General features: G+C 32.8%; 2 protein-coding genes and 1 long non-coding RNA gene across 3 annotated transcripts; all 3 read left to right on the top strand.

The window, feature by feature from the left end:
* Positions 1 to 1447: 1447 nt before the first annotated feature.
* On the top strand, positions 1448 to 3169 carry LOC106412045 (protein RGF1 INDUCIBLE TRANSCRIPTION FACTOR 1-like). Its single transcript, XM_048738069.1, has 4 exons — positions 1448 to 1713; positions 1785 to 1988; positions 2081 to 2296; positions 2426 to 3169. The coding sequence occupies exons 1-4, from the start codon at positions 1711 to 1713 to the stop codon at positions 2741 to 2743; spliced, it is 741 nt and encodes a 246-aa protein (XP_048594026.1). The 5' UTR covers positions 1448 to 1710; the 3' UTR covers positions 2744 to 3169.
* A 631-nt stretch (positions 3170 to 3800) lies between these two features.
* Positions 3801 to 4636, top strand: LOC125577155. The gene is made up of 2 exons (XR_007315469.1): positions 3801 to 4070; positions 4171 to 4636. It is a non-coding gene; the product is annotated as an uncharacterized LOC125577155 (long non-coding RNA).
* Positions 4637 to 8796: 4160 nt separating this feature from the next.
* On the top strand, positions 8797 to 10085 carry LOC106413945. The gene has a single exon (XM_013854669.3). It carries the CDS (start codon positions 9199 to 9201, stop codon positions 9826 to 9828), a length of 630 nt encoding a protein of 209 aa, XP_013710123.2. The 5' UTR covers positions 8797 to 9198; the 3' UTR covers positions 9829 to 10085.
* Positions 10086 to 16400: the final 6315 nt, after the last annotated feature.

Below are 16400 nucleotides of genomic sequence, written 5' to 3'. Positions count from 1 at the left end.
TTTCTTGGATCACGTTACATAACGTGGCAGCTAAACGCTGGCCTATGGACCGGAAGCAGGTCCTACCCTACTATTAATTCGACAGCTCTGGGTTCGCCACGACTGTTAAGTGTGAACCGGATGGGACAAAAGCGTCGGCCACGTCCCACCAAAAAAAGGATGAGACGAGAAGGCTCTTCTCATCCAACGGCTCAGATGTCACTAGACTAGTCTCTTCTCTTCTGTCTCTTCTCAGACCCGTCGATCTGTTTGGCTTTTCATCTATCGCCACCTCTATTTCCTTTTATGACAAAGAATTAGGATAATGTCTTTCTAATTGTGACCAATACTTAATTCCCATTTCTTATTTGACTTTTTCAAATTCAAGTGTGATTATTCCTTTATTTTTGTAGTATCACTCTCAAGGCTTAACTAGACTTGACATCCACATGTGTTTGTCTGTTATAATACGTGAAAAAAAAAACATAAACAAAAAATTGTTAACTATCAATCATCATATAACACAAGTTCAGAAGTAGTAAAATTAGCATGAATTTTTTATAGATGATGGAAATAGCAAGGAACTCAATTATTTATGTCCATTTGGGGACAATAATATCACATTTTACGTTATTAATTAACCTTTACAAATAAATCCTTTTAAGTCTTGTAGAAACACACTCAACAGACACGCATATCCCTTGTTCTAAAAAGCGGCCGAGTTGCCGAGTAATCGTCCGCAAAATCATGAAGCGTTGGGTCACCGTAGCGAGTTTGGCCAGTTCGGATGCATTCCACGCTAACCCGCGTTTTGACCGCCCAGAACGTGGTTTAAGGTTACACGGCCGCATAATGCTTTTTTCTTTTAACTACCGCCGCGTAATTTTGTTTCCAGAAATCTCAAAAATCTCTGAAGATGTTTCTATTTGTAGATCTGATGTAATTATAGTGTACAAATCAAGAAAATCAAGTGAAAACAAAAAAAAAAAATAAAGAAAAAACCATGGATGGCCATAGTTTAATCGCAGAACCAAAGAAAGAAGAAGAAGATGAAGACATACGTGTATCTTTTTATATTTATTAAAACAAAGTAAATAATAAAAAACTATAAAACACCACAATTCACGGATTGAACCACATTTTAGTAGGTCCAAAAGGTTTAAACAAAACAATTGACCTAAGTTTTAATAATATTTGGAATCCACAAATGAAGATAAGTACTAGTGAGTACTATAACCATAAAAAAATCTCCGATTACTCTCAGATTTATTTTCGATTTTTCGATAAATCGCTAGGCGCTGATCATCCGCACGCATTGCGCCTAGCGAATTTCCGAATAAGGCGCATATCCATAGATACGTGTGTCTTTGGATGACTTAGAAAAAAGAGAGATAATGATTTCCCGAAATTAACTAAAGAACAAAACAAACAGAAAATTTCCCAAGTAGAGAAGTCAGTAAATACTAAATATATTAAGGAACAACAGAAAAGATACCTTTAACTAGTAACAAAAATATAAAACAACTAAAAAATATTCGAAAATTGTTTTCCTATGAAATATAAACTTTATAAACTTATCGGGGCCGCCCCTTTCACTTACCTCTTCATCTACCTTCTTCTTCCTCCTCCTTCTCGTACGTTTTTTCTAATGTGGAGCTAGCAAATCTAGCTATCGAAAACCCTAACCACAAGCTCAACTTGAGAGCCTTCGAGGCCAATCACAAGAAAGTCATGGTGATACTTCTTTTACCCTTTTGTTTTGTTTATCTTATTATCTTCTCCAGTTTCTGACTTCAAAGTTTCAGGGCCCGATGATAAGAACAGAGGAGGAAGAAGACTATACGAGTCCACCGTGGCTAATGCCAATGCTACGAGGCAGCTACTTCATCCCATGTTCGATCCACGCCGACTCTAACAAAAACGAATGCAACATGTTCTGTCTCGATTGTGCTGGAGCTGCTTTTTGCTCTTACTGTTTGGTCAAACATAAAGACCATCGTGTTGTTCAGGTCTAATATCTCGTTCCTTTTTTCTTTCCTTCAAAAAAAAAATTTGGGTTATTTATTTTCGTAATGTAAATGAAAATGAAACTAAATTGCAGATAAGGAGATCTTCTTACCACAACGTGGTGAGAGTGAATGAGATACAAAAGTACATAGACATCTCCTGCGTTCAGACATATATAATCAACAGTGCAAGGATCCTGTTCCTCAATGAAAGACCTCAGCCAAGAATCGGAAAAGGTGTTACAAACACTTGTGAAATATGTTGTAGAAGCCTTCTTGATTCTTTCCGGTTCTGCTCTCTTGGTTGCAAGGTATAAAACATAAACCCATCACATATGTCACTTCGTATGATTTATATAGTATAGTTTTGTTCATGATTTATGTGGATGCATGTTACACGTGGAATGACTGTATGTTCTTGGTTGGTTTTACTGTTTCAGCTCGGGGGAATGAAGAGAGGAGATCAAAGTCTGACCTTCTCTATGAAAGGGAAACACGGGAGAGACTATCAAGGTGGGTTGGAATCAGATGAGGCTACCACACCAACTAAACTGCGTAAGACGAAAGCTTTCAACCGTCTGATGAATGGTCTCTCGATCTCTACCGTTAGGTTTGATGACTATGGTCCAGGTGGTGATCAACGGTCTCCAAACTCTGGCGATGAAGGTGGTTTCAGTTTCTCTCCTGGAACACCTCCGATATATAATCATCGGAATTCAAGCAGACGAAAGGGGATTCCGCACCGTGCTCCGTTCTAAAAAAGTTACTTAATTACAACCCCGTATTAAGTATTAATAATTTTTTAAAAAGTATTAATAATTAATAAATTAGTATTATAAATAGAAAATGGGGTAATAATACGCGTCAATATTATAATGTATAACTCTTGGGGTAAAATCTAGGATGTAGTCATAAAGTTGTACATGGCAGTCTTCTTTTTTATAGTTTCTTTTCATATAAGATAAAGGAAACAAGACTAAGCACATACATAGATACATTTTTATATAAATATAGAAGAATTTAGGTTATATAGTTTTGATGTTCGCTTTGCTTAAAAGCATATGGCTTTGTGTTGTGTTGTAATGTAATGTGTAAATTATTTTTGTTCATACTGTAATAATACGAAGTAAAACTGTAATAACAGGAGTATATATAAACGCTGATGTGTTGTCTAGTGCAGCTAATGTCTTCGCCATTGTGTATAGAATTTAAAGGGTGAGGTCATACCTAATAGTCCACCTATCCTTACTTGATTTTAAACTATTTTAAGAGAGTATATAATTGAAATGGTGAGGTCATCATATACTTATATATGCATTTTGTGTCTTAAAAGTCGTAAGAGTGACACAGAAATATATTGTTTTCAATAATGTTGATTGATTTGTTATAGCTTGACGTTATCAAGAAGAATATTGTAATAGTACGCCAAGGAATGTTATTTGTATCAACGATCAACATACTTTTAAAAAAGTAAGCTAGTGGATAGAGCCGTGTGGAATCTGAAAGGCTGTGATTCTCCGCCACCATTAAGATACGGGTGTTCATCACCTTTATATGGCATCTTATTCAATGTCATATTAGCTCTAGTAATCCACGAATCAATTTTGATTATTTTCACTATTTGATCATTTTATTATTCTGCTTGTTGGTGATCTTGCTCCTGTTTGTAACTTATCAAAGAAAATAACTAAAATGATAAATTTATACAGGAGATATTTACTCCAGAAGACACAATTCAAGTTTCCAATTACCTAAAAAGACACTTTGAGCTCTGTGAACACTTCTTTTTAGTGAATTGTCTTATCTATCCCTCAACTATGTGAACTCTCTCTTTTCTTTGAATCATTAACTAGATGGAACCTTATAACTAGAACCACTTTAATATTTTTAAAACAATAAAGCTAATTCCTTTTTTTTCTTTATTAAAAACGTCTTTACCTATTCCCTTCCTAAATTCCTAGATCTTGTAACATCTCAGAAAACAAATCATAATCCTCTTTCTCTCTGTCTCAGATTTCTCGATCCAGAAATTGTAGTGTCCGTAATCACGCCGCTTTGCTTCGGTTTCAATCTCCGACATGGAAGGTTTGTTTCTCGTTTCACAAGCAATAACATAATTATAGTTTGTCCTAGCGGCTTAAAAACAAAACTCACTGTTTCTTGATGAATCTTTGTTTCATTGCAGAGAACAGAGAAGACGATGTCTCCCCGAAAGACTTTTCGCAACAGATCGGTTCTCCTGTCGCCGTCTGAATATTACTCAAGACCTAACACACTTGCTTTCATCCTCCATCGTCTTTGTGGTTCTCCAGAATTTGTGGACAAGATAGTTATGGACAAGATACTTGTGGTCAAGAGAATTGTGGTTAAGAAAATTGTGTTATAGAAGAGAGCATTGTGGATAAGATAGTTATGGACAAGATACTTGTGGTCAAGAGAATTGTGTTAACATTTTTATAAAGAAGTCATGCAATTCAAACCTCGTACTCACAAACATGTATACATGATCCGTCCATAAGTATCCATCCACAAGAGCTTGTCCACGTGGTTACTATCAGCTTACGTAATGTTTTGACATTTTTTGTTGTTTCCAGCTTAACTAACTGTAAAATTATTTAAAGATGGAGACAATATATACTAATTTTTTTGAATTGAATAGTCTCTTGAATCTTTATTTCTCAATATGTGGGAGGGAAGATGAAGATTGAACATGTATTCATAATCCATCCACAATCGTCCGTCCACAAGAACTTGTGTGCTTTTTATACCACCGACAGCCACCGTTAATGATTTTTCCTTTTTTCAGATCCTGCAGAGGACGCCGTAGACCACCGTCTTCCCATGAGGCTCTTCGCAACTGATAGATTCTCGAGGCTCAGTCCCGTGGAAACGATGACGGTGGTGGTGGTGGTTGTGGAGGCGATGGTGGAAGACGTGAGTATGGATACAATGGTGGTGGTTGGTGGAGGTGGCTGCCGAATCTTCATCCACAAAACCTTGAACATGAGACCTCATCCATAAGATCTTCATCCACAAAACCTTGAACATAAGACATCACAAACCTCATTCACACAATCTCATCCATGGAACTCTGTTAAAAAACCTTTAGTTACAATTTTTTGGTCCATTTGAAATTAGTTATTGTCTTTTTGATGGTAAATTTACTATATATGAAAGAAAGGTTTGATCATCTTTTTATGAAAATGATGAACTTATAATCCACTAAAACCATCCACAAGACTTCGTCCACGAAATCTATTCTACAAAACTCTTGTAAGATTAAAAATCTCGTCCACAAAGCTTCGTCCACACGTTCACATATCTTCCATCCACGACTGCACCATCCAACATAAAACCCATTAGCTGTATCCAATATACCTTTACATTTATTACAACTGAACCGTAATATAGTTACAAAGAAAGAAACAAGACTTCTAAAAAGCTAACACTCTCTTTACAACAACCAAGGGTAGTTATGGGCAATAAAAGACAACTGGCGGAATAAAGTGAAAGAAATGTGTGTCAAACTCACATTGTGTCTTCCACCGAGAAACAAACACACAATGTGTCTCTTTGTGTAACTGTCTCTTTATACAGAGGCCTAATTGAAACTGTGGAGGCCACCACAACGTATATGCATAATTGGTTGATCGCTGTCCAAGTCTATAAATAGAAAGAACATATACGTACCGACATAAATTTTCATTACTTTTTAGTCGTATTTGAATAAAACCGTGACTATTTTTAAACTATCATTTACACAAAAACACGTACGCAAGAGAGTACTGCGCCAATAACGGTGGCTCTGGCACGTAATCCTTCAGACGGCCTCGCTGAGCAGCGGCGCTGGCTGACGCAATGACCGAAGGGGTTATTTTTTACTTATCAATTGGCCGAACTTCCAACTAGTTGAGCGTCCTCGTCACTGTGAGTACAACACGTGTCTAATAAAACCATTCATTTCAGAACACGTACGTAGGAAGGGTATGAGGTGACCACGTGAGGCCTTGGGTAGAGTTATCTTGTTCAGTCTCCCAAGACGTTAGTTAACATCGGATTGTATGATTTATTTCCGTAAGTTGCTCTGGAATGAATTCTAGTTACCGCTTTTTTGTAGACTCTTATTTCTTGAGTTTTCTCAGTATACCAGTTTATCTCACCAGCTTATGTATGAGCTCATGTATTTCATTTTAGAATGAATTTCGTCCGGAAAAAATTAACATAAGCCACTATAAAATATCATTAACAGATGTAGAAAAATGTGATGGATTATTGATAGTATATTAATATTACCTTTTATATTTTGATGTTTTAAAACGGCAAATATTTGTTACCATTCAGAATATTTTTAGAATTATGTTTTAAAATATTTATATTAAATTTCATTAGTTCATTAAACTTATATTCTAGTGGTTTATAATAATTTTATGAGTAGGATTTTCTGAGAACTAATTTTATGAGTAGGTTTATTAAAACTATTTTTTCACTATATTCAGTGAGCTACTCTACTAGTTCACTATTTCATCAGCATTTAATCAAATATCCGTTTCCCGTAAGGCAAACTCGTGGTATCACTAAATTATGTATTGCTGCTCTTTTATTGTGTTAGACGCTGTAAGTAGACGGTAGTGTCTTATAATATTATCTGTTGCTCTTACATTTCATATTTTTATAAGTTACCCTAACAATGAAATCTAGTTAGTCACGCTTCTCCCTCTCATTCCCGCCATCTGTGGCTACTTGCCATGTTGATGATGCATGGGATTGTCTCTCGGGTGATTGTGGATTAGGAGTGATTTACTCTGGGTCTCCTTGTGACAGTCGCTCTCCCGATTATGCGAGTCCCGTAAACTTGTCTCTTTGGTGCTTATGGCTGTGGCCCTCGCCATCCGCTTAGCAGTTATGACAGCTACGTTTCCAAATATGAGATCCCTTGTGATGATCATGTCGGTTTCTCTCACCCTCATCAAGCTCTTGAAAGTATAAGAGTCTAGACCAGCTATGTTGTGTTTCAAAAAAAAAAGACCAGCTATGTTTAGTATTTTGTTTGATATCTATCATTTTTATTTTTATGTAATTTTGTTTAGGTTTATCCTTCGTCTGTAACATTGGAAGCTGATTCAGTGGCAAAATCTGCCCTCTCTCTTGTATTGCTCTCTCCATGATGGAGAGTAGAACCTTTTATGATTAATGAAATGTGTGTTTGTTCAAAAAAAAAAAAACTAGTTTCAAGTGGATGACTTGTCCTTGAGCGGGGTTCGCAAGCATCAATTCTGTAAAAAATGATGTTTGTGGGCAAAGAAATTTCAACTATTGACAAAACATATATAAATTCTGAAGATCGATAAATTTTCATGTATTTAGTTTATCTTTAGGGGAAGTATTTTGAATCTATGATCATCTGCTTGGGTTGCAAAATAAATTATAGAAAAAACCCGGCCATAACTAAATGGATTTTAAATTTAATACAGTATTGCGAAATGAAGATGGTCGATTTAAACTTAAAAAAAAAAGATCCGTTAAATTTGTTTTGATAAATTTGGGGAAATTAGATAAGGCAGCTAACATATTAATTAGGCATCTGATTGCCGGTATGTCAATAACATTTGTATGCTTTGCTTCGTACACATAAACAGAACACATTCTACATCAACAGTTACGAAAATGCTCGTTGAGGTGTTAAAAAGTGTAAATTACAAAACATTAAAAAAGGCACGATCGAGAAAATGAGTCATGGTTTTTGGTATCGATGGGCATAAAGAACAACTATCAAAAAAAAAGAACAACTATCATTTATAGTAATTTATATAAGGCCACTAGATGACCCAGTTTGGCCCAAGTTATTAGTAGGCCCTAATGATCGCAAACCCTACTTACCTAGTTACCTTCAATATTAACATGTTTAGAAATATTTGGAACACGTACGTAACTTTTTTTTTTTTTTTTGATCAAACTAACACGTACGTAACTAAGAATGAGAAATCAAACACGAATTTGTATAAGGCAAAATTAGAAATACTTCTGGTAAAGGAACAAGACGACGTGCAAGGAGGTTCTGTCGACACAAGCTGGTTTATATATGCCGTCTTACTTGAAATTTGTTTTAATAATAGTTTAATTTGTTTGTCTGATATAAGGGCTGTTTTTTTAATAGATTTTTTTTTTGCTAAAATTTGGATGTTTTTTTAATAGATGAGATATATAGTTGTTGATAAGCACGAACTTGTCCGTTAACATGTGAACATCGGACGCTAAACCATATTCATTTTCCTGGTCCCTAATTATGAACTTTTAATATCATGCATTTAATTTGATTCGTGTGAAGATCCTTTTCTCGTGTGTGTTTCTTGTGATTATCCATGCACACGAAGTTGCTGGAACAACGATATCAGAATTAGACTTAGTCATCGGCCATGTGTGAGTATCGAGTCTGTTGACACACACGATTAAAAGCAAATTTACATAATGTGCCGACGTGCATGTTAGTATTACATATGAAATCAAATTATCCAACATATTAACATACACGTATTTCTCTTCCACACATGCTTCTTTACATAAATTATCCAGCTATAGGTTATTTGAGAAATTTCAAAGCCGAATTATAATTAAATTGTTTATGTTATTGGCCATTATTTGCAGTTACAGCTAGATTTTAAAATTGAAGTCTTTGCTGATTATACGTTACATACGTGTTGATGATAAAATGATTTGCTTATCTAGGTCTTTGTTGATAGTTTATATACATGTTGATGATATATTAATATGCTTATCTACTAGGTCTTTGTTGATAGTTTACATACATGTTGATGATATATTGATATGCTTATTTAGGTCATCACTGATACTTTTCATACATGTTGATTATATATACACTGATATGTTGTAACTAATTCGTTAATTATAGAAATGTATAATAAACAACCACCGACAAAAAAAAGACAAACACCGTGTGAAGACGAATGAATTCGATATTTAACCATCAATCAATATTTCTCTGAACATCACCGAAAGTTATACCCGACCCTAACCGGGTTATTAATTCGAATTTGATTAGCCGGTTTAGAATTCGTCTTACTTCTTCTTCTTCTTCTTCTTCTTCTTCTTCTTCTTCTTCTATATATAACCCAACTGTTCTTGAATATTTCTTTCTTGTGCTTTACTCGTTCAATCGATTTCAAATCTCTTCTGAACTTTTTTCACATCCATTGAAATGGGAATCTGTGTATCGCTCAATCGGAGAGACTCCAACTCTCCCCCAACGGTGAAGATCGTCTCCGTCAACGGCGATCTACGGGAATACAATGTTCCGGTGCTAGCATCTCAGGTTCTTGAAGCTGAATCATCGGCGGCGTCGTCCTCCTCCTCTTATTTCATCTGCGATTCGGACTCTCTCCACTACGACGATTTCATCCCGGCGGTCAAATCGGAAGAGCCGCTTCACGCCGAGCAGATCTACTTCGTCCTTCCGATCTCCAAACGGCGGAACCGTCTAACGGCGCCGGACATGGCGGCTCTCGCCGTCAAAGCAAGCGTCGCGATACAAAACTCCGTCGGGAAAGATTTTCGGCGGCGTAAAAAGGGGAGGATCTCGCCGATCATGGCGCTTACTCATCAGCCTGACGGTTCCGTTGCTGCTGTTAACGGAGAAGCAAGCGAGTCAACGGCGGTTAGTAAGGGAAGACCGTTGGTGAAGAGAACGACGACGTATAAGGCTTCGAGTGGTTATAACCGGTCCGGTTCGGTACGTAATTTGAGAAGGCATACTTCGAGGCGAGCAAAGTTGGCGGTTCGATCGTTTAGGCTGAAGCTTTCAACGATCCACGAAGGCTCCGTCGTTTAGATTGGCTATATAATAACTCTTTGTCGTATTTATTTTTGCGAGGCTCAAACAAATGAGAAATTAAAAAATGAAAAACCAGTATTAGAATATAAGCATAATATTATTTGCAATTTTGTTTTCGTTTGTTATAAACTGATGCAAGTCTGTATATTTCTTTTCTTTTACGCGCTTTGTTTGTATGTTTGATTGTATATAGAAAACTCTTGTATATATTGGTCACGTACCTCACGCTATAGAAAAGCATATATGTTACCAAATAATGTGTGTATATAAATGTGATTGGCGATGTTACTACAATAAGACAATCATAATTTATAACCATACTCAAGGGTCAATACTAGCTAAGTTATAAACCTTTCAAGTGGTTCTTATATTGGTTCTTCCATAACTAAATGTACAAGTATAATTAATCTGAAACTAAACTCTAAAGTTTTATAACAATTTAAATATAACTAAACTGAATATATATATATATCAAATGGGGAGACATGGAATATAAAGCTTAGCCCAGGAGAGGAGACTAAGATAGCGACCAAGGAAATTTTATGTCAAAAAAATCCGACCAAGGAAATTTTAACTGCAATATTTCCAGTGTACTTGCTCATCTAATTATATTAATCAGATTTGTATGTTAAAAATTCAAACTCTGAATATACATGTGCAATTCAAAGGATCTCTTGATATTTTTATATTATTGGTTATATATTATAGGCTTATAGCGAATACTATATATTTTGAGAAAATCAGGTTAGCTTATAAGAATTTAATTTATGTTATAGGGAGTAGAAGAATTCTAGGTATAACTTATATAGTAGTTATTTTTATCAGACTTTGCCGTTCATTTTGCTATAATTGGTCTAATTCAGCATTTAGAAAGCTATTTGAAGTTTGAATGATACGTTTCTTATAATTCTAGGTTTAAAGAACAAATCAAAAGCGTTATAAATGCTGCATTCATAGTAATTAATATTAATTGACTTTTTAGGGTTTGATATTATATGTGGCATGTTAATAAGGTCGATTTTCCATTTAAATATTTGGTTAGAATTTCTGGATGTGGTAGGGGACGCGCTTCTAATTATCACTCAAAACTTTTGTTGATTAGTGCCTTGATTAATACAAATTTAATATTGTCTTTATCATCATTGCCTGAGATGTATATCAATTGCCAGTCAATTAGGCTTTTGGCTGGTAAAAATGTTCTATAACATATGAATATTTGACTAATAAGTATGTAGAGTCCACTAGCTCAATGCACATATATATAAACGCTTAATAATTCATGCCATCATTAAGGCATTATATAGTTAATAAACATTAACCTTATATTATTGTCCACTAACCATATGTAGTATATACTACATATATTCGAATTGTAATTAGCTCTATATGGTTCCAGTGATCAAGAATGTTGATAATATTAAATAATAAATTTAATATACGCAGCCAGAAGATGGAGAAAGTAGAAATTAACACTTTTAAAGTGGTGTGATTACAATAATTTTAAAGCATGTTCCCTCTCTTCAAAGTGTGCACTTAATTTGACTAAACAACTTAAATCTTACTTACCTCTCAGATTATAAACAGGCGTCTAAATAGAGGACAACAAATATGTAACAAAAACCGTTACAAATTAATAATGTATACCTAACAATGTGTCAAAACATACGTGATGAGTCATGAGTGGTAGAGTGGGGAATTGACATGTAAAAGGAGTGTGGAATGTGGACTGTGTGGATATTTTTTCCTGATCATTCGGTTCCTGTTTGGCAATTTTATGGTACATATGTGTAGTCAAAGCTGTAAGTAGCTAGCGTATCCATAAAAATATGATGTAATAGACATTGATTTCGTGTTGACTTGAAAAGAATGAAAATAATACATTTCATGAAATTTCTTGATTGTATGATTATTTTTTATGATACTTAAGTTAGTAGAAATGTGTAACAAAACCTCTATTGATGTGGAGAGATTGGACATACTACATTAACGAATGTAAGCCGACAATCTCCGAGCGAGGATAAAAAGTGATAATGCGAACAAAGCATTCACAAAAGCATTGGCTTTTCATGTTTTCCCTTTTTCATATGATCCAAAACTAAAAAGAGCTTTGTGTCATTCAAGTTTTGCTAATGAGTACTTGTAATATTTCTGTAAGAACAAAAAACTTCCAAAGCCTAACTTAAATGTTTTATATGATACTACTAAAACAAAACTGAAGAAAAAGTTCGGTTGTAACGTAGCTTGTACAGCTGACATAAAATTCAACTCCCATTATCTGTTGCCAATCACCCATTGTGGTTGATTAGTCAATTTATTACTTACCTAGCCAATAAATCTCATGATTAAGTAAGAGTAAGACTAGAGCATCTACCTTAGCTTGTTACATTATAGATATAAGAGATTAGACTGTATGCTGTCTTGCTAATACTGTCTTTTTTTGAACGACTTATGCTTTTGTGTATGTAGTTATCTATAATTCTTCTATTACATCCATCATCTTCGTTCGTGATTAACAAATACAATCGTATTATTTATTGAAAGTTTGATTATGAACGAGAGATGCAATAAATTAAACATGTAATAAACTGTATCATCAATATTATACATATATATATATATATATATATATATATATAACTAAGATACTAATAGTAAGTGAAATAGTGCAATATGACAACAACAATATATCATGTTTCTTATGATTTTGCAACTTATTCCATCATTCCACAGTGACAAATGACTATTTTCAGAAATAAATCAGGTTTATTTAGAATGATTATCAAGTAGATTGTGTGCATGTTGTATTACCAGTTATTACACGAGATTACAAATGTAACTAGTCAACAAGTTAATAAAAAGTATTGTCGTTATATATGAATATCAAATTTCACGATGTCGATATATGAAGCTTCCTACAAATAAATTAGACATTAGTCAACAATTTAATAATTAGGTAGTACGAAATTAGTAGTTATATAAAACAAAAGCTAAAGATGGCGTTGAACATTATTTTTGAAATTTAATTTCTCAAGGTAACATACTCTGATGCTTTCTTTTTTGAAAAATTGTACCCAGTGAATACAAAAAAAACAAAATTCACTAACTAACTAAAAACACCCTCTTTCTCCTACTTTCTCTTTCTATCTCTCTTTATTCTCTCTCTCAAAATCTAATTTCACTTTTTTTTTGGCTATTTAGCAAATAAGCCCTTTTTTTTTTATAAATTAGGTTAAAATAATGTATATCATAAATTCATTCATCATGCAAAACTATCATGAGTCGATATTTGAAGTTTAGAAGAAATGATTAAATAAAGTTTACGAAATGCTATAAAAAATACCGGATCATGATTTGGTTTTAATCATTGCTCTAGCCATGCTTGTTCTTAAGCCCTCACGCCCTACATCATTATTTTCATGTTACACCCCTTTTACTTGTTACATTTTCTTGGTAAAGGCATGTATATATTCTAGCGTCGACAGTATATTTCGAGCACACATACAAAAAGGTGAGTAAGAATCTAATAATTTTTAAAAAGAATGACACGGGGAGTGTGATTCCAACATCAAGAAATGATGTAAAGCAAATAAAGCCCGAGTTTTAGGGTGATTATCTTCTTAATATGATTGAATAAATTTAGTATAATGTCAATACAGTTGATTATGAAGAAAAAAAAAATTGAATCTTATATATTAAAACATAAGTCACAACTTTGATTCATGTGTGATTTTTTTAAAACACCACAACCCTATCTATTCCCACCTATACTATCCGGCTCATGACCAAACCACCCACAGATGTAAAATCTCTTTACAACTCCCCCTATTCTTTTTTGGTCTGCTCAAATCCCCCTATCTAATCCAATTTTGAAAACGTAATCTTATATATTAAAATAGAAGTCATGACTTCTTATGACTTCTTTTCATGTGTGATTTTTTAAGTTTGGACCATTCCTAGAAAATATTATATTTTACATAAGTTCATTATTATATTATTTAATATCTTTATCTTTTTATTTGAAATACAAATGAATATATTTAAAATGTTCTAACAAAATCTTTTTAAAATCTTCTTAGAATCTTTTTAAATTTACTTTCAAAAATTAGTTAGTTTTAATTTAAATTATCAAAAAATATAATTAGAAATTAAAATTGAATATAGTTTTAGTTTATAAACAAAAATTTAAATAAAATGAAATTAATTAATTCCACAAATACATTTACTAATAATTTTTAAAGATTTTGTTAGAAATAAATATTTATTTTTATTTTAATTTTTTCAAATTTGTTTTCTAATAAAATAAAAATCATGATTTATTTATGAGTGATATTTTTATTTGGACCATCATTTAAATTTTATATTAAATGTATATCACTAAGGCTAATATACATAATATTTTTAACTACTTTAATCATAATATCTTTTATTTTTTAAAAAAATTAAAATTCTAACAAATCTCTTGAAAAAGAATATAATAATATCTTAATTGTCATAAATTGAATATAAATATTTTCAACTAATTTTGTAATTAGTAATGAAATGTTACTAAAAGAATAAAATTATATCCTATTTTATCAATTTTATAATAATATCTATCATTTTAAAATAAAAATGTTATATTGAACAAAATATGATAAAATTATTTTAAATTGATAAGTTAACATATTTTATTTTCATAAATATAAAATATTTATGCTAAAAATATAATATGTTGGTAGAACGGATTAATATTAGTAAACTATATAATACATGTATAAAAATTTAACTTATCTTAAACTTTTTAATATACAGTAATTTATTATATAAAGTTGATAAACATTAAAAAATTACTAAAAAATCTAGCGATTTGAATTACAGATCATGATTAAATAAATTAAATACAAAATTGTTTTCATATATGTTGTTTCATGCATTAAAAAATTTAGTTTAGTAATCAAACGTAAATTCAATAAGACAAATATATAATAAGCAACATATATATATATGTGATGATTTTAATTTACAGCATGGAAACTATAAAATTATTATTTTTGGCATAATTATACAAACATTTAAATATATGAGTAACATTAAAAATATATAATAATTATGTAAAATAAATATCTATATATATAAATGTGAAAATATATACCCGCACGGTTGTGCGGGTGAAAATCTAGTTATAGATTTATAAATCGCGCTTTGTGAACTGTGATTCCCCATTAACCAAAACCCGACCCATAAACATTCGACCCGACTACATTAAAAAAAAAAATTTTGGGGGCAAATTATAATTTGGGTTGAGTTCGTCTTTCTTTCTCACAACATAAGACAACGACGAGAACAGACATAGAGCAGACACAGAAAAACGAGAGCAGAGAGGGAGAGACGAGAGTAACGACGTGAGAGAGAAGACAAAATTTTACAGGAGAACGATGAGCTTCTGTGATTTCAGTTCTTTCATATCTGTCAAATAAAATCAATTTAAACCCTAATATACTTTTTCAGTTCTTTCATCGGTAATCAACTATAATGGCCACATTGTACTTGCATATATGTATGTATATATATATATATATATACTTGTACAATACGTAATAGCTGGTAACTCTTGTCATAATTCTCATGATAAAGAAATTAAAAGAAATTTATGAACACAACCAAGTTTGATGTCACCGTTTTTTCTCCTTGAAGCATTTGCATATTCCAATGGCGGAGGCACCGTTCTCTGCTTTATTGTATATATATATATATATATATATTATTTATTTTACGCATAATGTTAAGTTTACAATAGTCTAGTCGATTGGAAGCTGTCCTATAACCATTCTATCATGGTTCGAAGGTCGGCTATGCATTTTTTTTGTAAAGTAATGGTAAACTGTAAATATATCATCTTCTTCCTTTTGTTATCGGCTAGAGTTTCTGCAATTTTCATCATCATATTCAGTACAGATCAGTCACGATTCAATGAAATCTTGTGTTTTTCTTATCATTTCTCATTAAACCTTGAAATCTCACATCTTGAAATAGATTCCAATCATTTAAATTATGTTCTCATTCTCGTCTCTCCCTCTCTGCTCTCGTTTCTCTCTATCTGCTCTATCTCTCTGTTCGTAGTTGGCGGTGAGAAAGAAACGAACTCAACCCAAATTGATTTTTTTTATTGAGTTGGGTCGGGTGTTTATGGGTCGTGTCGGGTATTAGTTAATGGGGAATCACAGTTCACAAAACGCAATTTACAAATCTATAATTACGTTTTCGAAATAGGATTAGATAGGGGGATTTGAGCAGCCAAAAAAGAATAGGGGGAGTTGTAAAGAGATTTTATATATGTGGGTGGTTTGGTCATGAGCTTGGTAGTACAGGTGGGAATAGATAGGGTTATGGTGTTTACAGTGGGTTTTAGGCAGTCATCCCTATATCATTCCCTAACATTCGGTTACATGCCTACATTTTTGGTTTGGTTTACAAACCAATATTCGCTTCCTTAATTATTGTAATTGTAAATCATTATCAAACCAATGCATCAAACGTTTTTCTCAACCGTAAATATAAATCATTAACAAACAGTCCTTAGACTAAAACAT

Source organism: Brassica napus, chromosome A8 (genome assembly GCF_020379485.1).
Source record: "Brassica napus cultivar Da-Ae chromosome A8, Da-Ae, whole genome shotgun sequence".
In the NCBI taxonomy this organism is placed as follows: Eukaryota; Viridiplantae; Streptophyta; class Magnoliopsida; order Brassicales; family Brassicaceae; genus Brassica; species Brassica napus.
This window is presented reverse-complemented; position numbering and strand designations above follow the sequence as displayed.